Below are 21,214 nucleotides of genomic sequence, written 5' to 3'. Positions count from 1 at the left end.
GACGGGACCTGAAGGAGGCCCAGCCTGTGGGATCTAACCGGACGAAGGGAACTATGAGATAGTAGGCGGTCTCGCAAATAGCCTGGCCCTGAGCCATATAGGGCTTCATCATTCGCCATCGCTGCGAGGACTTAACAGTGGGCATTATGGTAACCTGTGCACTTCAACTCCCAGCATTGTGGGAGTAGAAGTCCACAAGTCGTAAAGTTGCCACAGTAGTCCACCCCTGATATAAATACTCTCACTCTCTGCCAACTACTCTAGGAGGACTAAAAAGATTGCTAATCTCTGACTTAGTTTCCCTAAGAGAGGAAGAAATGGCTATTAAATCAGGCATGCGTAATCAAAGTACTTGAGGTGTTGTAAGCTTCTGTTATCTGAATCTAATCCAGCCCAGGCGGATATCTCCACTTATCAACTATAAAGCAATCTAATAACCGCTAATGAAATATTTATTGGCTTTAAAAAAAAAGTAATCAGGACAATGCGATGTGGAGCTTAGAGGCAGAAACTCAGGGAAGAACAGCCGAAAATAAAATGTTTTCGTGCATGCAAATCGGCGCGGAAGATCTGAAACGCCTTTTCTTTTGACAGTCAGAAAAAGCACCGTGCTAGATGGATTAACGCTCTCTGCAGTTTTGATGGGTGTGTGGGGAGGACTGCCAACTTTTCATTTGATCCCGGGAGTTGCGTCCTTCGCAAAAGGCAGAAGTAGGTGAGAGTGGCTTTTATTGATCAGGAAAAGTTTCTTGAGATGATTGCTTTAGCGGGACTTGCTATTAAAGGCACTGGAGTACTGCAGAATGATTACAAGATAGTCCTCGGCGTACGGCTGTAAGGGAGCCTGCCCACTGCAGTCATACGTTGTGACCGTTGTAAAGCAGGTCACTTACATTATGAATACCTAATTCATAATAAAAAAAATTACAGGCAATCCTCTACTTCAGACATGTCAAACACAAGGCCCGGGGGCTGGATGCAGCGCGCGAAGTGGTTTCATGTGGCCCGCGAAGCCATCCTGGAAACAGTGAGGGAACGGTCCCCGCTGCCTTGGCCCTGACCCAGGCCAGCTGGGAGCCAGTGTACAATTTTGTGGTGGCCCTCTATGCTGAAATGCATTCAGTCTTAGCTCCACAAGGCCGTCTAGAAACAGCGAGGAACCAGCCCCTGCCGCGTCAGCATCGTCCCCTGGGTGCATGCTGGGGGGGGGGTGTCACCCTTTGTGAGGAATGAAGAAATGGACCATGCCTTGGCGCTTGCCCTGGTCCCACCCCCTTCTGCCAGAGACCCTCAGATCTGTCCCACTCCTGTCCAGGCCCCCACAGGCACCCTTGACGCGAGCGATGTAGAGCTGGCCACACCCACCCAGTAGGCCACATCCATTCCATCCATGCCCACCCAGTAGGCTGCACCCACCCTGGCCACACCCACCCAGCCCCCTGAGGGCAACCGCAATGCTGATGCAACCCTCAGTGAAATTGAGTTTGACACCCCTGCTCTACTTTGTTGTTGTTGTTAGTTGCGAAGTTGTGTCTGACCCATTGCGGCTCCATGGACAATGTTCCTCCAGGCCTTCCTGTCCTCTACCATCTTCTGGAGTCCCTTTAAGCTCACGCTTCCTGCTTCAGGGACTCCATCCAGCTATCTCATTCTCTGTCGTCCCCTTCTTCTATTGCCCTCAATCTTTCCCAGCATCAGGCTCTTCTCCAGTGAGTCCTTCCTTCTCATTAGGTGGCCAAAGGACAAGTTTCAACTTCAGGATCTGGCCTTCTAAAAAGCAGTCAGGGTAGTGACCTTTCAAAGTTACAACTGCACTGAAAGAAGTGACTTATGACCATTTTTCACACTTATGACCACTGCAGCATGTGATCAAAAGTCAGACTCTTGGCAACTGACTCATGTTTATGACGGTTGCCGTGTCCCGGAGTCATGTGATCCCCTTTTGCAAGTTCCTGACAAGCAATGGGGAAGCCAGATTTACTTTACAACGGTGTTAATAACTTAACAACTGCTGTGATTCACTTAACGACTGTGGCAAGAAAAGTCATAAAAAGGGGCAAAACTCACTTAACAAATGTTTCACTTAGCCACATAAATTTTGGGCTCAGTTGTGGACGTAGGTCGAGGATTATCTGTACATAAATGTGGACATAATAAAACAGCCCATCGTATAATTCCCATCATAGTGGGAATTATATATGTGAAAGATTAACCTATTTCAATGTCATGTATTTAACACTCTAGTCTTCAACTTTTTGTAGGTCTTTTAACCGGATTCTGTAACCTTGAACCCAATTATGTTTGCCCCTTATTGTCTCCCCCAAAATGTTTTTCCCCCCTTTCTCTCTTTCTTTTCATACCTTACAGAGGCCAGAGACATTTTGCTGTAGAAACACAAAAATGCATGCCTATCTTACTTTATTTATCAAGTTTACTTGCCCCTCATCTCATGAGTGTCTTACATCAGGATGAAAGACATATGACCATGATTTTAAATATAAAAGTGAATTCAAATTTTGGGAGAGACATATGAACCTCTTTCTGGAGAAGTTTGCTCGGGTCACTTAAGTTGTGTGAACACGGTTGTTTACTTAAGTTGTGTGAACACTGTGTCTACTTCATGGAGTTTTTGTGAGGGCTGTATGGGAGGGAATCAACCCATCCTTTTGAAATGGCGCAAAAGAATCAGTAGATACAATAAGCACTCATCTGTTACCTTTGAAAAAAGAATTGGTTCATAATTTGATAGTCAACACGAGGGAATTCTGTTTCTCTCATTTTGTAGGAGAACTTCAGATGGGAGACCTCTGGTAGTTGACACAGGTGTGCAGTGGCTTGGTCCTAATTTTCTCTGGGAAAAATGCAAAGTCCTATAATTGAACTGCTACCCACTCCTAGCCTCCTTCTGGACCACTGTTTCTTAACCTTTAGGACTTTAAGATGTGTGGACTTCAATTCCCAGAATTCCCAAGCGGCATCTTCCCAAACTTGAGAAACAATGTTCTGGACCAATCCAGGAAACCATATAGGCCGAGGGAACCAATCCCTTGCTACCCGAGGACCAAGTCCTCAGGGAAACTTCTATATTGCTTGTTGTCTACGTTGGCCAACAAAGCAGCCCTTGGAGGCCAGTCCAGTTGACTCAAGATGGTTCCACTGTCTAAATAAATCAATGCTATTTCTTCTTAGAGAGAGAATGAGGATATTGACCCATGAAATCAATGCCTCTTCACCTGGTTTTATAATGTTTGAGGTCAGGGTTTCCCAACCTCAGCAACTTTAAGATGGGTGGACTTCAACTCCCAGAATTCCACTCAGCATTCCATTCTTAAACCTGCTGAGGTTGAGAAGTCCTGCCCTGTCTAATTAGTAGATGGTCTTCAGCTGTGGAAGTGCCTGCCTGTTCTCCTGTAATGGCCTCCTCCATTTTAGTTCCTGCAGCTCAACTTTGGACAAATTATTTATTCATGGGTGCTTTCAGGAGCCTGACCTTTTATCTATTCTACAATGAGCATTTTTCTTTAGGTTCACCTGAGAGGTTTGTTTTGTTTTGTTTTTTTTGTTTCTTAGGCCAGATTCTCACAACATGCTATTTCCGGCTTAGTGTGTAGGAATGCAGCCATTTGTTTTGTAAACCACCATTCGTGGCTCAACGTGACATTTAAACCCAACTGAATAACTGCAGAGCCTGGATTTCGGATGAATTCAGTGAGAGACGGAAATGGGCAACTTAAATAGTTTTCCTCCTTGTCTGAATGCCCTGAATGAACGACAGGCTAAATCTCATAGGCCTTGGGTGAACCAAAATGGCAGGACTTTGGCCCATCTCGAGAGATTCAAATCAATAGCCCTTAACTTCCAGATCATACTTAAGGGTTTAATTCCATAATTAAAAAACGCACATTACAGAACAACCCAGTCCCTGTTGTATAAGGAGCCTCTAAACGCTGGTGCTGAGGATTTAGTCCAAGTAATAATTGTGAGGCATGATCAATATGCAAAAGGCTATTGTTAGGGAGATACTAAAGTTTGCATTCTGCCTCGTTCTCAACGGCAATTTGATGGAATAACTCCAGCTAGCAGCAGAGGGAGCTAAAGAAATGGAAGTTAGCAACCAGAGGTTTTGCAAAGGCACTGAAACATCAGCTAAATCTTTTAAAAAGAAGACGGGAGCAGATCAGGGGAGAGAGAAAAAGAGGAATTGCTCTCAGACACCCCCAAATCTTTCCCTAATAAGGCAGCTTCTCCAGGCCAAAGAGGAAGGAAGGAAGGAAGGAAAAGAGGAAGACCCCCCCCCCAGCAAAGTGGACAAACATTTGTTTGTTTGGAAATGTCTCTTCCTTCTGGCAACCTGGAAGATGCAGCAAAGCAAAGACCCAGAGATGGCAAAATGAGGAGAGAGGAACTGGACGATCCACAACCTGAGGGAAAGAGGCTGAAGTTGGGCAGCAACGGGGGACATCTGAGGAAAGAAGGAGCAGAAGACCAGGAGAAGACACCACATCTGGGGAGAGAAGAATCTGGAACTCAGACTGATGGGGAAGGCCAAACTGTAAGTAGAGATGTTTCTGTTTGGGGCACAGAGCCTTGTGTGTGTGTGTGTGTGTGTGTATAGGGGGGGAATTTTCTCCCCTGGGTGTTGTTTTTAACTGACTTGTTTTGTGGAAGTTGATCAAGTCTTGCAGAGGTGGACCCTGTTGAGATGAATTGACTGTAGCTGCGAAACAATGGGGATCTGTTTTGCTCATTTGTCTAGAAGAGTTTGCAGGTGATAGCTGGGACTTCTGAAGGTGTTGTTTGCCCCCCCCCAAAAAAAAGTTTTTTCCTTTGGCTCCTTCTGAACGAGGCAGAAAAAAAATCTGTTGGGTAGGGGTATCTGAATTGTTCATCGTCTAGGCCCTCTGACTCATTCCTGAATCCAGCAGAACGATATACCGGCAAGCGGCATGTTATCATTGGAGAACTTTTTTTTCTTCTTCTTCTGGAAAATGACTTTGAAAAAGGAAAAAGTCATTGTGGTGTGGTTGGCTTGAGGGGGGGGGGGGAATTGATATTTCTATGACCGGATCAGCTAAGCTCCTGAGTATTACGGTTCTTGAAATGGCTTAGGTGCATGCCAGGACATGCTGAGAGAGAAAGAGAACATGAGTCAGAATTTTAAATCCCTTTATCTTCTCCTATTTTGCAATGCAGCTGGGTTATTCTCCCCCCCCCCATGTCTCTGCCTCTGTTGTTTTCCCTCTAGCTAGGTGTGAACACAGGGATTATTCCATGCAGAGAATCGGAGCTGCTTTTAGTTAAGTCAGCTGCAGAGACAAACTTTGTGACCCTGTCTTGTTTGGAAGGACCATATTCTCCCACACCTTATCCCTATCAACCTGTCTTTGAAATATGAGAGCTGCCTTGCCAGTTACGGAATCAGTGGCTGATGCATGTTTTGGAGCGTGTTGCAGACCTGTTAATTTGGAAGCCAGAGAGAAGGTTTGGGTTTAATTCGTTCTGTCAAGGGATTATTTCTCCGAATGCGGTCGAGTGTCCCTGCTTGACAGAATGCAATTAGTATTTAACACATCCGTCACCTTTAGTGTAGAACACCAAGCAGCAGATGTAACACTGCCTCCCCTTAGCCTTCTTCCAATTTTGCACTGAATGTTTTCATGCGGTCCAAACTCTCCGAATAAACTCTGCGTATGGAATCCTGCACTGATGATCGCCAGGCAAATCTTGTGGGGAGCATCGTTGAAGATTTGAAAGTAATATGCTGAACTTATCCGTTGGATGTGTAATATAATCTGTGGGGCCAGAGAAAGCCTTCAATAAATTTTAAGGGAATGGCTAGAGAAAGTTTCCTCTGGATTGTTATAGGCTGCTTCATGTTCTCTTTTTCCAGAGAAAGTGAGAGATTGGGTTTTGGGTTTACATTTATATCTCACCTTGCCTTGAGGAGCTCAAAGTGACTTCTGTGGAGTTTTTTTTTTATTTTTATCCTCAACTGGGAGTGAGGCAGTCTCGGGAATTAATTCAAAAACATCTGGAGAACTGCATAGCTGAGGGGCACTTGAATCTGAGATTCCTGATCCTAGTATGAGACTTTAACCATTATGCTTTTCTTTCCCAACTTGATTATTGTTAGAATGTGTGGATTTTATTTCCCAGGATGTTGGAGCGCCTATTCATGAGAGTTTGTCCATATATCTAGACATTACCTGATTGAAAAAAGTTGGCCAGTTATTACACTGGCTCTAAGTATATTTAGATGGGCAACCTTTATATTAGGAGGATAGGAACGATATTTTGTCTCAAGATATGGAAACAGGCAGTTACTGGGCAGAGCCAATGCCAGCACTGGAAAATCCCAGAGTACAAAAGGCGTTGGCTTATTGCTCCCCTCCCCATGTGTGTCTTTCATTTTTGTCACTTATTTCTCCATCTCTGTCCTTGCCCAGGAAAAGGTGGAAGGAAAAGGGCTGATTGCTCTGTTACGGTGGGATCTTGATACTCAATGGCTTTGAAATTCATCAGATTTGGCACTCGATGCATTTTGACATGGAAATGTTGTCCTGGTACTCATCTTTTGTTTGGTACTTGACACACAAGCTAGAACTTGTCAGTGTCAGCTGCTTTGTGACTCACTAGGTGATTCCTTATGGGAAAATATTTTTGGTGCTCATTGTTTTGGGAACTCATCGCACCTCCTAGAACCAATGAACGATGAGTACATGTTGTTGTTGTTATTTTTAACCATTTAGTCATGCCTGATTCTTGGTGGGTTGATGGGCAAAAGTTTTCCAGGCTACCCTATCAAACATAGCTTCTTTTAATTGTTTGTTCAACTTTGCATCAGATTTATGTTATCAAATCAGGGTGTTTTTTGCTTTCCTCCTCTTCCTCCTCCTCTTCCTCCTCCTCCTCCTCCTCCTCCTCCTCCTCCTCCTCCTCCTCCTCCTCCTCCTCCTCCTCCTCCTCCTCCTCCTACTCCTCCTCCTCCTCTTCTTCTTCTTCTTCTTCTTCTTCTTCTTCTTCTTCTTCTTCTTCTTCTTCTTCTTCTTCTTCTTCTTCTTCTCTCTCTCTCTCTCTCTCTCTCTCTCTCTCTCTCTCTCTCCCCTATAGTTTTGGAAAGAGTTTGAAGAGTTTTGGCAATAGATTAAAGCCACCCAAAATGAAGCTGTTGACTATAGATAGATTTGTTTATCTATTTATTTATTGGCCCAATCTTGCAAGATTGGATTTCCACATAAGGAGGAGGGTTCTGATGGTTTCTAATATTTGGTTTATATGCAGATTAGATAAACAAGCCAAGATGATCTCATCTGTGCTAAAATATCTCGTGGGATTCATTTGAATGGCTATTTTTGAAAAAAAAAAACAGTTGTAACTTCACTTTCTTCCTTGCCCTCCCAAAGAAAAAGATTGACGCCCAAGAATTATGGTGGTCACCTGCCTCCATTCCAGAAGATGGTCTTCCATTGGAAGACTAGCCAAAACCAATCCAGTTGAAAGATGGGAGGGTCAGATCTTACGGTTGGCATCCACTTGGGCTGCTGATGGCAGAATGCACTGATTCACTGGCCAGTGCCTTCTCCCTGTGAAATCACGACAATCCTTCATAAATTAATTAATTGTACCCTTTCAACTATATGCAAAAATCAAGATGTCAAAACTTAATGAAATTCTGCTTTTTGGGGAGAAAGGAAATATGTTTTGCTTATTTGGGACAATGCATTGATCAACTGATTATGTACCATCAAGTTGTTTTTGATTCCTACCAACCACATAGATAGATTTTTCTCCAAAATGATCTATCCTTAATGTATTCTTTCATGTCTCCCAATGGGGCACTCATCGGCACTGTAACTGAGGGTCATCCACCTTGCTGCTGGTCATCCTCTTCCCTTTCCTTCTACCTTTCCCAGCATCAGTACCATTTCCAGATAATGTGTCCCAAGTTCACGTAATGAATCCCAAGTAGGGTAATTTGAGTCTGTAATCTGTGTCTTGAATAAGAACTCTGGGTTATTTTTTTTTCCGGTGAGCCATCAGTTTGTTTTCTTGGTTTCCACAATATTCTCAAGAATGTTGTCCAACATCAAAGTTCAAAAACATCAATACTCATCATATCCTACTTCTTCAAAGTGCAACATTTTCTTCTATAATGTCACCGTGAACCCTTGCTTGATTCTGCTCTTTGTAGATGTTTGAATATCTTTCCCAAAGCCTTCATGCTTGCCCTACCAAGTGCTAGTCTGTGGTATTTCTTGATTGCTCATTCCTTTATTACTGATGGTTAATTCAAAAAGGCAGAAGTTCTCCACCACTTCAGTACCAGTTAGCTATTGTGGGGAATATTACAGCTGCTGTTATTACAATCTCTATCCAACATAGAGCAATTAGCTGAACAATCTAGGAATTGCTCAATAAAATATCTGCAGGGCACCATGCTGGGAAAAGTTGAGCCACACAACACACAGGTTTGCTTACGTATTATTTATTGAATAATCCATAATGGGCTAAGTTCATACAACACACTAAACCACCAACCACTGTTTGCAAACCCCACAGCCCTGCAAAATTGTGATGCATTTTTTTTTGCTTTTATTTTGGGTATTGTGTGAACTTGGTTTTGTTAGCAAATAATGATTAATCAACCTACCTTTTGCACAATAAACAAAGCCAGCTTTCATATCCTGGTTCCCACACAGTGTTAAGCCATAAATCCTGGTCAACGTATTAATGTCCAGATTCACACAATACCTTAAGCCAGTGATGGTGAACCTTTTAGAGACTGAGTGGCCAAACTGCAACCCAAAACCCACTTATGGATCCTCGAGTGCTGGGTGGGTGTGGCCCATTGGGTGGGTGTGGCTGTGGTGATAATGGCAGACTGGGTGGGACTAAAAAGTTCAATCAATCAATTTCAACTTTGCAAGATTTTTTTTTCCGCGAGAAGTTGAAATTGACTGATTGAACCTTTTTTTTTTTTTACACACGGCAGTGGAGGCCTAAAGCGAAAAGGTTTTATAAAACCCAGCTGAAGGCCTAGGACTGGGGTGACGGCGTGCGTGCTCACAGAGAGGGCTCTGAGTGCCACCTCTGGCACCTGTGCCATAGGTTCGCCATCACTGCCTTAAGCCAAAACCGAATGAATCCCATTATAAACTGAGCCAGTGTAAAGAGATGGGCATGCGTGGGTCATATTTCTGTAAAAAATATTCACCCTGTCTTCTCTCTTGCTGTCCCTATCCTTACTTTGTCATTATCAGCTGTCAGTAATAGCAGTTTTTTTCTGCATCTGGACCAAACTGCTGGTTAAAATAAGATATTTTGGTGATCTTGGAGAGAAGATCCTCCATGGGAAAAATTGGAAAGGCTGTGGGGCAAAAGACAAGTTTCTTTTGCTCTTTTGCCCAGGGCATCCTTTGAACAGCAGCCAGGCAATTACAGCTTTCCTTTCCTACTTGTGGGGCTGCAGCCCTCTTCATCCCTCGCCACATTAATGACTGGGATTATGTGGTCCAGCACATATGGAAGAGGGCTGCAACTGCTATGTGAGAAAAAGCTAAAGCGAAAGCTAAAAAAAAATAAAGGCATGGATTGAATTGCTGGATGTTTTTTTTTTTTTAAAGCATTAATAACTCTGCTATTGGATATTGCATTCAGTGGTGGGTTAAACCTAAGCCTCTCCAGGACTGCATTTTAATACTTTGCCCTTTGATTGTGGTTAATAAAATATAAGCCACCTTGATTCAGTGGAGAGCAACGAGATAGAAATACTTGAAAAATAAAATCCCGACTCCAGCACGCCGATATCAGATAGAGTGTCACTCAGAAGCATCTCCATAGAGAAGAGTTCTTCCTTTTTTTGTTCATTCCCTTCTCTTTGATTTCAAGACGCTTTTCAAAACCAAATGATCTGTGCACAACAAGGGAACTCCGGGCGAACAGCCTGCGCTTGCTCACTAAAACGCTTTGATTCTCACTCTAGCAAATGCAGAAGCCTCTTTTCAACATCCTTGGAGGTTGGGAGGCAAGGAGATAAAAACTAGCATCTCCTCTGGCTAAAGCCCAAACGCTGGAAATGTATCCAGGCCAATTGGATGAAGGTGATTCTGCAGTGGCAAGGGGAAGCTGCAAAAAGTGGACAGAGGTGAATCCTTTTCTTGAGATTTGATGATCCTCTTGAGGTTTCAGTTGGATTTTGAATGGGTCTCATTTTGAGATGAAGGTAAAGGTTTCCCTGTCCAGTGGGTCTGACTCAAGGGGCCAGTGCTCATCTCCACTTCCTAGCCAAGGGAGCCAGCATTGTCCAAAATTATTTCCATCGTCAAGAGGCCAGCATGACTATACACCAAAGGGCACAGAGTGCTATTACCTTCCCATTGAAATGGTACCTATTTACCTACTCACATTTGCATGCTTTCGAAATCTTGTGGAAAACGAAAGGACTCTTACGAATTCCAGAGGGTTTTAGCAGAGAGATTTATTGTGCAGGTTCAGAAGCAATAAACAACAAGCAATTCTGAACCCCGAGGGCGGGTTCAGACTTCAGTTTTATACTTTCCTTTTCTCAGGAACAAAGGAATGCACATTGTAATACATTAGGTTCGTTTCTCCTGGGTATACAATGGAGAGTTTGCTACATACATTGTATCCAAGTATAATGCGCATTAGGTTAGTCACATACTACTAACACAGCACTATTTCAGTAATTATGCAGATACATCATTTTTCTAGTGATTGTTCATTATTCCACATTAGAACTGCCATGTGGGTAGAGGGCTGGAAGCTCTCTCTATCATGTGTTGCTTAGGTCTTGAACCGGGGCTGTCAGCTTTCCGGCTGACAATCTCATCGTCATTAGCCGCTGAGCCATCATGCCCCATTTTGGGGTAGCACTGATAGAATCCCAAGGGAATCGCTGGGATACAAAGAAGAGGGTATCTTCCAGAAGCGTTGGGCCGTCATGCTTATAATCCCCAGTCAACAACCTGGTTAGCTGGGCATTATATAAGTTATATATATCGCTAGGGCCCGCAGCCTTAGAAGAGTGAGGAAAATCCTCAGGGACGACTCACACCCTGGTTTTTTTTTATTTCAAAGAGTGATTTTTCCTATTGATTCATTTGTATCATTAACCAAATATCTTTTTCCCCCACTAAAAAAAGAGCTACAATGTTACCTACTTTGTTCCTGAAAACTGGATTTATATTTGCCCATTTTAAACAATCTTTTTATTTCATGCTAAAGCAATTTTAGGCAGTGGTGGTGAGAATAAACTGGATGTGCAATCTCCATTTTGGCAAAGCGTGCCATTTAAAATCCATAAATTTCCAGTATGAAAACCATCAGAAAGAACCCACTGCAGCATTAGCAGATACAGCAGTTCAAAACACATATATCTTCACAGCTCATCTGAAGACCAATATAGACAGGTCACCCATATTTACCTTGGGAGACTTTTATGAACCACAATTGAGAAAGTTTTGCCTGACTGTCTGCCAATGTCAAACATTTTAATGGTGCATTAACTTAAGTGGGCAAATGATGTTTCTTGGGGTTTCTCCCTCTCCTAAGTATGGCTCAAAGGCAAACAACTCTACAAACTCTAGGAGGATTGGGAATGGCACTTACAGAAACATCTAGTGAGATAGGCTTCAATGTTCTGTTATTCTATCTCACCAGAACAAACAACATCCCTGAAATCTCTGTTGAGCTTGTTTCTTAACCTGGCTTGCTTGAAAGACGTACCGTATATTCCGGCGTATAAGGCGACCTGGCGTATAAGGCAACCCCCGACTTCGGCGCCAAGTCACATGCCTAGAAAGTCATCTTATACGCCGGAAACTACCGTTATTTCCGATGTATAAGATGACTCGGCGTATAAGACAACCCCTGACTTTGACGCCGATTTCAACGCTCTCAAAAGTCATCTTATACGCCAAAAAGTACGGAAATAGCTACCTTGAGCCTGTACAAGGCTCATCTATCTGTCTGTCTTGTATTATGCTTAAAAAAAATGAGGTGGGGTTATTTTCATTTCCTGCTTGTGCTTCCCTCTTTCGTAGGATTGTTAATCTTTTTTTTCAAATCCCTCCTTAACATTTCTGTAATCCTTTTGCCCATATCAATTCTACATCCCTTTACAAATCTACTAAGGGTAATTCTCAGGAATAATCCTAATTCAGGCTTTTGAATGAAGGGTTAAAGTTAGATTGCAATTATAAAAGCTGGTATGCAGATAAGGAAGATTGGATTAGCAGATCAAGTCATGATAGACTTTCAGAGCCCTGGTGGAGCAGTGGTTAAAATGCAGTATGGCAAGTTAACTCTGCCTGCAGACTGGAGTTTGATCCTGACGGGGCTCAAGGTTGATTCAGCCTTCCATCAGTAAAGTGAGCATCCAAATTGTTGCAATCAATATACTGATTTTGTAAACCACTTAGAAATGCTATAAAGTACCATGAAGTGGTTTATAAGTCTAAGTGCTATTGCGATTGCTGTTTCTCTTCCTTTTGGTCCTCACTTTTTTCTGGTGCTTGTATTTTGTGTTAGAAACTGTATTATATATGACTAGGTCCATGATTTTAGTGAATATTCCTGAATTTTTGGAGGAAAAGTATGTGAAGACTTTTTGTCAAATCCTCTAATCTTATTCTGAGACTTAAAGCATTGAAGCAACTCTGTTAGTAGTAAAAAACATGTAACGTAGTAAAAAAAAACTATGTAAAAACTACGTAACTATCTCTCAGTAGATTGCTTCTAAATGTTAATAAATGAAGAGCTCTCCAGAAATGGGATGTGATTTGTCTTTTTTATTTTATGCCACTTGGAAAAGATGGGCCTCATTTTAAGCTTAAAAAGAAATGAAAAACTTTCTAGTATTGTTTTATTTATTTATTTTTTGGGGGTGGGGGGAGGGCATGAGAAATTCATTTCCAATAATACAGATAGGAAAATTTGGAGAGAGGAGTTGCTCGGACATTACCCCTGAATTGTATCTGAAGAGGGATGAGAGGGAAGAAAGGAGAGGAGAGAGAAAACAGTAAAGGAGGGGAGAAGGAAGTAGGAAGGTTGGAGGAGAAGTGGGGAGAAAGGGGAGGAGAGTGGTGAAAGAAAGAGGAGAGGAAGAAGAGGGAAGTAGGGAAGAGAAGAAAGGGAGAAAGAAGGTAGAGAAGAAGGAGTGTGGATACAGTGAAAGGGGAAATGGGCGAGCAACACCAAAAGTCATGTGTATGTATTTATTTCATTTTATTAAAAGTATCTTATATATGAATGTAAAAAGAATGTATGTTAAATATCTGATAAATATCACGGTATATGTATGGGGGAGAGTTTGGAAAAAAAAAGAAAAGAAATTCATTTCCAGTTTAAGAAGTTGCACAAACACTTGTGTGCTTTTTGATGGCCATGCTTGAGAAAGTTATGCTGAAAACAGACCCTGTTCGAAGGGCCAATTGATTTCCTGCCAATTCTGGGCTTGTTTGTAACAAGTACATTTTCTCTTTTGCTCTAGTGATAAAAATACCAAGAAATGGGCTCTCTTGGCTTCCCTCAGGAACGTGCTCCACTGCTTAATCATTCTCGCTGTCCTATTTTACATTTCTTGCAACTGCCAAAGAAGGGGGCTAAAAATATATATATATATTGAGAAGCTATTTAACTTTGCTGGAAAAAAAAAAATAGCACAGCTCCTTCAACCTTCTTGCCCTTCAAATTGAAAAAAAGGAAACTTCATTTGTTCAACTGTGAAGGGGGAAAACCCATTCAGCACCCTGGACAGAGTCCTAGTTTCCATTGATCATTTGGGCACGTCGTTAAGTGTTTTGGGCTGGTAGATAAGCTGAACTTTTGCTAAATACACGATAGCACTAAAGATATCACCTCAAGACTGGATTACTTTAATGCGCTCTACATGGGGCTAACCTTGAAGAGTGTTCGGAGGCTGCAATTGGTTCAGAATGCAGCTGCGAGAGTGATTGTGGGTGCACCAAGGTACACCCACATGTCACCTATCCTCCGCAAGCTGCACTGGCTTCCTGTGGGTCTCCTGACACAATTCAAGGTGTTGGTTATCACCTTTAAAGCCCTTCATGGCTTAGGACCAGGTTACTTACAGGACTGAATACTGCCGCATAGTTCCCAGAGACTGGTGAGGTCCCACAGATTGGGCCTCCTTCAGGTCCCGTCGGCCAGACAATGTCGGCTGGCGGGCCCTCGGGGAAGGGCCTTTTCTGTGGTGGCTCTGACCTGGTGGAATCAACTTCCCCCCAAGATTCGAACTACTCCCACCTTGCCGGCCTTTAAGAAAGCCATTAAAACTCTCCTGTTCCGGCAGGCCTGGGGCTGATGTCTCCGGAGGGGGGGGGCAGGGGGCGGGATATGATTGGGACATGCTGTGTGAATGTATTCATTTTTAATTGTTATACTTGTTGTTTTAATTTTGTACGCCGCCCTGAGCCCCTAGGGATTGGGCGGCATATAAATTTTATTAATAAAAATAAATAAAAATATAACAAGCATGTATTTAGTCTACCCATAAGATTCCATACCGGTAACTCTAGACTTTTTGGCTTACAACCATTCCTTTCGTGGCCGTTCAAAGTTACAATGGCACAGAAAAAAAAGTGTCTTAGGACTGGTTTTCAAACCACTGCAGAATCCCCATGGTCACATGATCAAAATTTGGATGCTCGGCAACTGGCGTGCATTGATGATGGTTGCAGTGTCCCAGGGTCATGTGATCACCCTCTGTAATTTTCCCACTAGCTTTCGACGAGCAAAGTCAATAGGGGAAGCCAGATTGGCTTAATGACCACATGATTCACTTAAGGGACTCGCTTAACAACTATGGCAAAAAATATGGTAAAATGGGGCAATAACTCCCTTAACAACCACCTTGCTTAGCAATAGAAATTTTGGGCTCAATTGTGGTCATAAATTAAGGACTACCTGTATTCAATGTACTTAATGCAATGAATTTATGCCAAGCCATTTGTTACCATCGATACTGCTAGGGTTGGGTGCTTCTACGAGTTCTAAATTCAATATCACTTACGATGGATTCAAAAGAGGTTCTGTTTGTTCTCTTACATTGCTGCCTTTCTCTGCTTTTCTTCCTCTCTCAAACTTACTCATTCTTCCTTTCTTAGCGCGAGGCAGCAGGAGTGAGACTTTTCTTTAATTTTTCTGATAACTTTGTGAAGAGCTCAGGCTTCACGCCCTAGGCCCAGGGTAGGCAACCTTGGCTCTTTTATGACTGGTGGACTTCAACTCCCAGAATTCCTTAGTCAGCATGGGGGAACTATGGCCCCTTCATGACTGGTGGACTTCAACTCCCAGAATTCCTCAGCCAGCCTGGCTCAGCTTGGAAACCTCTCCCTTTCCCCTCAGCATGGCTGGCTCAGGAATTCTGGGAGTTGAAGTCCATGAGTCATAAAAGAGCCAAGGTTGCCTACCCCTGCCCTAGGCTAATGCTGAAGTCGTACTTGGCTATCTTGGTTTCCCAAAGAGTCTATAAGTGAAGAGAAGTGAAGAAATGGGAGAGAAATGACAACGATGACCACAACTGTAGCATCATCATTTTAGAAACAGAGAAAGAATAAGTAAAGGTTGGTTTGGACAAGCGGCAAGACGAGAATAAGGAAAAAAAGCACAACAACTAGGACAGCGATGACGAACCTTTTAGAGATTGAGTGCCCAAACTGCAACCCAAAACCCATTTATGTATCGTTGGGTGTTGGGTGGGTGTGGCCCATTGGGTGGGTCTGGCCAATTGGGTGGGCATGGCCCATTGGGTGGGTGTGGCTGCGGTGGTAACGGCAGACTGGGTGGGACTAAAAAGTTCAATCAATCAATTCCAACTTTGCAAGATCTTTTTTTTCCCCCACGAGAAGTTGAAATTGATTGAACCTTTTTTTTTATTTTGCACATGGTGGCAGAGGCCTAAAGCAAAAAGGTTTTATAAAACCCAGCTGAAGGCCTAGGACTGGGGCGACAGCACATGTGCCCACAGAGAGGGCTCTGCGTGGCACTTGTGGCACGCGTGCCATAGGTTCGCCACCACAGAACTAGGAAAAGAGAAAATGGAAACAATGGAGGCCCAGAACATGTGTAAGATGCTTTTAGAAAACATTGTGTTTAGGATCACCTAAAGCCAGGCAGTGCCAGGGTTTGTATCATATGCTGCTATGGGCTGAAAATAATTTATCTCTGGAAATCGGGTCTCAATTCTTCTATTTGCTTGTTTTAATTCATCCACTTTTGCCTCTTCTGAAAGCTTTCCCTTTTTCTTCTCTACAAACTAGTATGCTGCTATTCCCATGAGGGAAAATTGCCACCCCAAGGGACTATATCTATCAATACCACCTCTGCGTGTTCCTCACAAGTTTGAAAGTGCATTCTGCCTCGTTTCAGCTATGATTCTCTCTGTTGGGCTCTCTCAGCCAATCCAGATGGAACCAGTTTTCAGAATAGGGAGTCATATCTAGAAAATGTCAAACAAGCTCCATGCTATTCTTGGCTCTTTAATGGGGATCCGATCTATAACTGGAATTTCTAAAGCTACTTCCATGGCAAAGATAATAAACAATAGCTTAGCTCTCGCCCTATGCGAAGCTTTCCTTTGTTTCTCCTCAGTTTGTGACACAACTGGTTGTATTTGTGCATTGTATTAAACCATCATTGCAGATAACTCAGCATATTAAACCAGATCCCCAAAAGGTGTGCTATAATTTAACATGAAGTATGAATCAGGCAATTTGGATGGTTGCATGACACCATAAATTACATTGCTTCTACCAAAACAGTCATGCACCGTGAAACATGCCAGTGGCAGATGTAAATTGCAAAAGAGCAATATTGATTGTTTGATTGTACTTTATTGTACCTTGCCCAATTCCCAATGACTCGATACAATTCACAACTAAGAACATTTAAAAAAAAGAAGACGGTACAACAATAAACAAAAACCAAACCAAAATAATTGTGCTTCCCAGCTCCTGTTGTCCAGATTGGCCCCATTTGGAGAACTGCAGTGTTTGTAGGCTGTCGCCTTTCCTTGCATTGCAACAACAACAACAACAGAATTACAATTTAAATTAGTTGACATTTATTTGGGAGTTCAGTTCTGAGCTAATGGAACTAGATATATTTAGCCTAATAAAAAGAAGGCTTAAAGGTGATGATAGCCATCTTCAATACTTCAAGAAGTAACAGGTGGAAGATCATTAAAGTGAGATGCAACCTGGAAATAAGGAATAATGTCCTGACATTGAGAACAATTGATCAATGGAGTAGCTTTTCCCCAGAGTTGTGGGTGCTTCATCATTGGAGGCTTTCAAGAGTAGATTGGAGGTCCATTTGACTGGGTTGGTATAGGTCTCCTGCTTGAGCAGGGGTTGGAATAGATGACCTTCAAGGTTCCTTCCAGCCTTATGATTCTATGACTCATTGGGGTCTCTTTTGCTGATGAAGCAACCCTGAAGGTTTGATTTCTTAATATGTTTTCAAATCTGTTTAGGTCAGTCTGTTCTGGAAGGGAACAAAATCTTCTCCAGTTGCATTTCAGCTAGCATGAATTGTATCTAAAAAGCCTCTCCAGGGACGTGTTTTTAAATGTAGCTTAGATCTGCTCTACCAGTATCTCTGCTGGGTCAGAATGTTCTTTTATGTGTGTATGTAGGTACAGGTATTTTTAAACTACTCTCTGATTGCAATTCCAAGATAGTTTATGGAAAAGAATAGAAAGAACAGTCAATTTCAACTTCTCACGGGAAAAAAAAAAGATCTTGCAAAGTTGGAATTGATTGATTGAACTTTTTAGTCCCACCCAGTCTGCCGTTACCACTGCAGCCACGCCCACCCAATGGGCCATACCCAGCCAATGGGCCATACCCACCTGGCACTCGACAATGCGTAAGTGGGTTTTGGGTTGCAGTTTGGGCACTTGGTCTCTAAAAGGTTTGCCATCACTGTTCTAAATAGTAGGTTAAGCTTAGGACGTGTAGTCTACTTCTATACATTTCCTCCTTTGAAATGTGAAGAAGCTGTGCTGCTGATGTTAGGCAATTATGACACTAAGTTTAATGCCATATTCAGGGAGAGCTTTCTGTACAGGATATCAAAATTGGTTTTCTTCCTTCTCCTGTTTCAGCTCCTACATGACCATACAACAAGAGAATCTAGAGCTGATTCATTTTTGTGGGGCTGTTCTACGACTTTGTGCCCAGGTCAGTGTTAGACTAAATCTAGCAATTTCCAGATTTGGGTTGTGCTAAAGATCATATTGCCGATATCAAAGTCAGGCAGTCTTCTGTAATCTCCTTTCAGCACATAACCATACAACAATCATAATATCTACTGAGATCAATAGTGACATGGAACATGTTTTTGAAATTTATCCATTCTGTGATCCATTTTCTGGGCTTTAGTGACCGTATTCCTTGTAAATGAGTGTGCCTCATGTTACAATATTCAACTTTAAAATGAGTGGTGGCTCAGTGGTTAGAAGGCAGTGTTGCAGGCTAACTCTGCCGACTGCTAGGAGTTCGATTCTGACCAACTCAAGGTTGACTCAGCCTTCCGAAGTTGGTAAAATGAGGACCCAGATTGTTGGGGGAGAATATGCTGACTCTGTAAACTTTGCAAATGCTTCACTTAGCAACAAAAATTTTGGACTCAGTTGCGGTCACAAGCTGGGACTCCCTGTATTTCATCAATTCCCATCCTTACAAAGTGGGAGGACCAAGTGGGTGCCCAGCCAACGATTTAGCCGTGTGTCACCAATGCTTCTATCCCACCTTCTCTAGGTAGAGATTGATCCATGTGCCGCCACACGTTCTTCTGCACCATTTAGCAGCCAACGATTTAGAGATGCTCGCTCCAGGTATTTTATGGATATCTCCCTTTATCTCAATTTCCCAAACATTTATGAAAATCACCATCTTAAATAACTGCTTCCTAAAAAAAAAAGGCAAGACAAAAACAGCGAAGGTTATGCAGATGGCTGCAAATTATTTCCTGGCTCACCGCAGTGTCTTTCTTTTCACAAATGGACCGAAGGGAAGTCTTTTGTGAGGCGTGAATGTATTCGGAGACCCTTCCGGTTGGGTGTCCTTTTCATATCAGCCGGTGACTCAGGAACTCCAGCCAAAAGGTTGCAATTTCAGTATTGTGAAGAGATGCTGAACAAGAGATTAACCGCTCACTTTGATTGGATTCTATCATTGTTCATAAAAATACACGGACTCTTTGCAGCAGTTAAAAAAAGAAAAGAAAAAAAAAACCAGAGCAAACAATTCAAATCTTTATTATGCACGCTGAATGCTCTTTTACCAAAATGGAAAATAGAAACAGGCTGGATTAGGCTATGTGAGATTGGTTTGAGGTCCAGGTTGTAATTTTCTTCACCTATCCAATTTATGGGCTGATCTTTAATTCAATGGGGGGGGGGAGTTGCAGATCACAAAAACCTACTTTTGCTTCAGGTACCCAAGAGTTCAATTTTACTACATTCCTAAGACCAAATAGAATGTAGATCAGTGGTTCTCAACCTGTGGGTCGGGACCCCATTTGGGGTCGAATGACCATTTCACGGGGGTCGCCAAACAATGCAGTCCGCCATTTTTTCCCCCCTTTTCCTTAGCTGTGCTACTCCCTTTTGTTCTATTGGCTTTTGAAAGCCAATAGAATAGACTCTCTTGAATAGAGTCTAATTCTCTTGGCTTTCAAAAGCCAATAGGAATTGTCCAGGCTGTCTCTGCCCTGCTGAGCCCGCCAAAAGTCCCATTCTGCAAACGGTGCTGCACCAGTCGAGTAGTCCTCGACTTACGACTGGTTGAGTAGTCCTCGACTTACGACCGGTTGGGGGTCGCGGCATTAAAAAGGTTGAGAACCACTGATGTAGAACATAGAATTATAGGGTGGGAGGAATCTTAGTACTTAGACTTATATATCACCCCACGTGCCTTACAGCCCTCTTTAAGCGGTTTACACAGTCAGCCTATTTGCCCTCAACAATCTGGGTCCTCAGTTTACTGACCTCGGAAGGATGGAAGGCTGAGTCAACCTGGAGCCTTGTGAGACTCAAACTGCCAAACTACTGACAGCTGGCAGTCAGCAGAATTAGCCTGCAGTACTGCATTCTAACCACTGCACCACCAGGGCTCTTAGAGGTCTTCTAGTCCAACCCCCTGCTCAAGGTAGGAGATTCTATGGCTATGCCATCCTGGTTAAGTGGTTGTCCTGTCTATTTTTGCAAATTTCCAGTAATGGCGCACACACAAGTCCAAGGCGTGAGCTATTCCATTGGCTAATTATTCTCACCGTCAGAAAATTTCTACTTCTAGGCTGAACCTCTCCTTAACAAGCTTCCCATTACTTGTTGTTGTGCCTTCTGGTGCTTTGGAGAATAAGTCAGTCTCATCTTCTAAGTTTCCTATACAAACAAAATATTGAATGAAACAAGTATTTACCTCCTTCTATATAAATGCATACATATACAGGAGGAAAAATAATAATGGAATCTAAAAATAATTAAGAAAGAAGTTAATGAAATAAATCCAAATAAAATACTAGTAGAAGGGTCTTCAAACTTGGCAACTTTAAGGCTTGTGCACTTCAACTTCCATGCTGGCTGAAGAATTCTGAGCGTTGAAGTCCACAAGTTATAAAAGGGCTAAGTTTGAAGACCCCTGTTCTAAATTCTCAACATCTTTTTTTACATTGGGGTGACCAAAACTGGTTGAAATATTCCAAGGGTGGTCTTACCAAGGCATTATAAAGTGGCATTAACACTTCATGTTCTCTCTTTTGATTAGTTTTCATCCATTGCTTCTTGTCCTGCATTCAGGTTTTTTGGAGAACTAAGCAAATTAAGCTTAGTCATCTCTGAGGTACAGTGACATGTAATAATAATAATAGTAATAATAGTAGTAGTAGTAGTAGTAATAATAATAATAACAACAATAATCATAAAGTTGGAAGGGACCTTGGAGGTCATCAAGTCCAACCCCTGCTCAGGCAGGAAACCCTATACCATTTCAGACAAATGGCTGTCCAGCCTCTTCTTAAAAACTTCCAGTGTTGGGCATTTACTGCTTCTGGAGGCAGGTTGTTCCACTGGTTAATTGTTCTCACTGTCAGGAAGTTTCTCCTTAGTTCTAGGTTGCTTCTCTCCTTGATGAGTTTCCATCCGTTGCTTCTTGTCCTGCCTTCAGGC

At 42.6% G+C, this 21,214-nt stretch overlaps 1 protein-coding gene across 5 annotated transcripts in view; it reads left to right on the top strand.

Annotated features, from left to right (window-relative positions):
* The first annotated feature begins 4,085 nt into the window (after nt 1-4,085).
* The window catches only part of RBFOX1 (RNA binding fox-1 homolog 1), a 1,591,566-nt gene continuing 1,574,437 nt past the window's right edge, over nt 4,086-21,214 (top strand). For 2 of the 5 annotated variants that reach the window (XM_039349788.1, XM_039349787.1), the window contains exon 1: nt 4,086-4,552. In XM_039349788.1, coding sequence (XP_039205722.1) covers nt 4,331-4,552 — 222 coding nt within the window. In that variant the 5' untranslated portion in view covers nt 4,086-4,330. The remainder of the gene's footprint in view (nt 4,553-21,214) is intronic. The other 3 variants (XM_039349789.1, XM_039349790.1, XM_039349793.1) reach the window with 2 other exon arrangements.

Source organism: Crotalus tigris, unplaced genomic scaffold, assembly GCF_016545835.1.
Source record: "Crotalus tigris isolate CLP2741 ecotype Arizona unplaced genomic scaffold, ASM1654583v1 scf7180000018301.7375997, whole genome shotgun sequence".
NCBI classification, from domain to species: domain Eukaryota; kingdom Metazoa; phylum Chordata; class Lepidosauria; order Squamata; family Viperidae; genus Crotalus; species Crotalus tigris.
The sequence above is the reverse complement of the archived record's forward strand: the minus strand, read 5'-3'. Positions and strand labels throughout refer to the sequence as shown.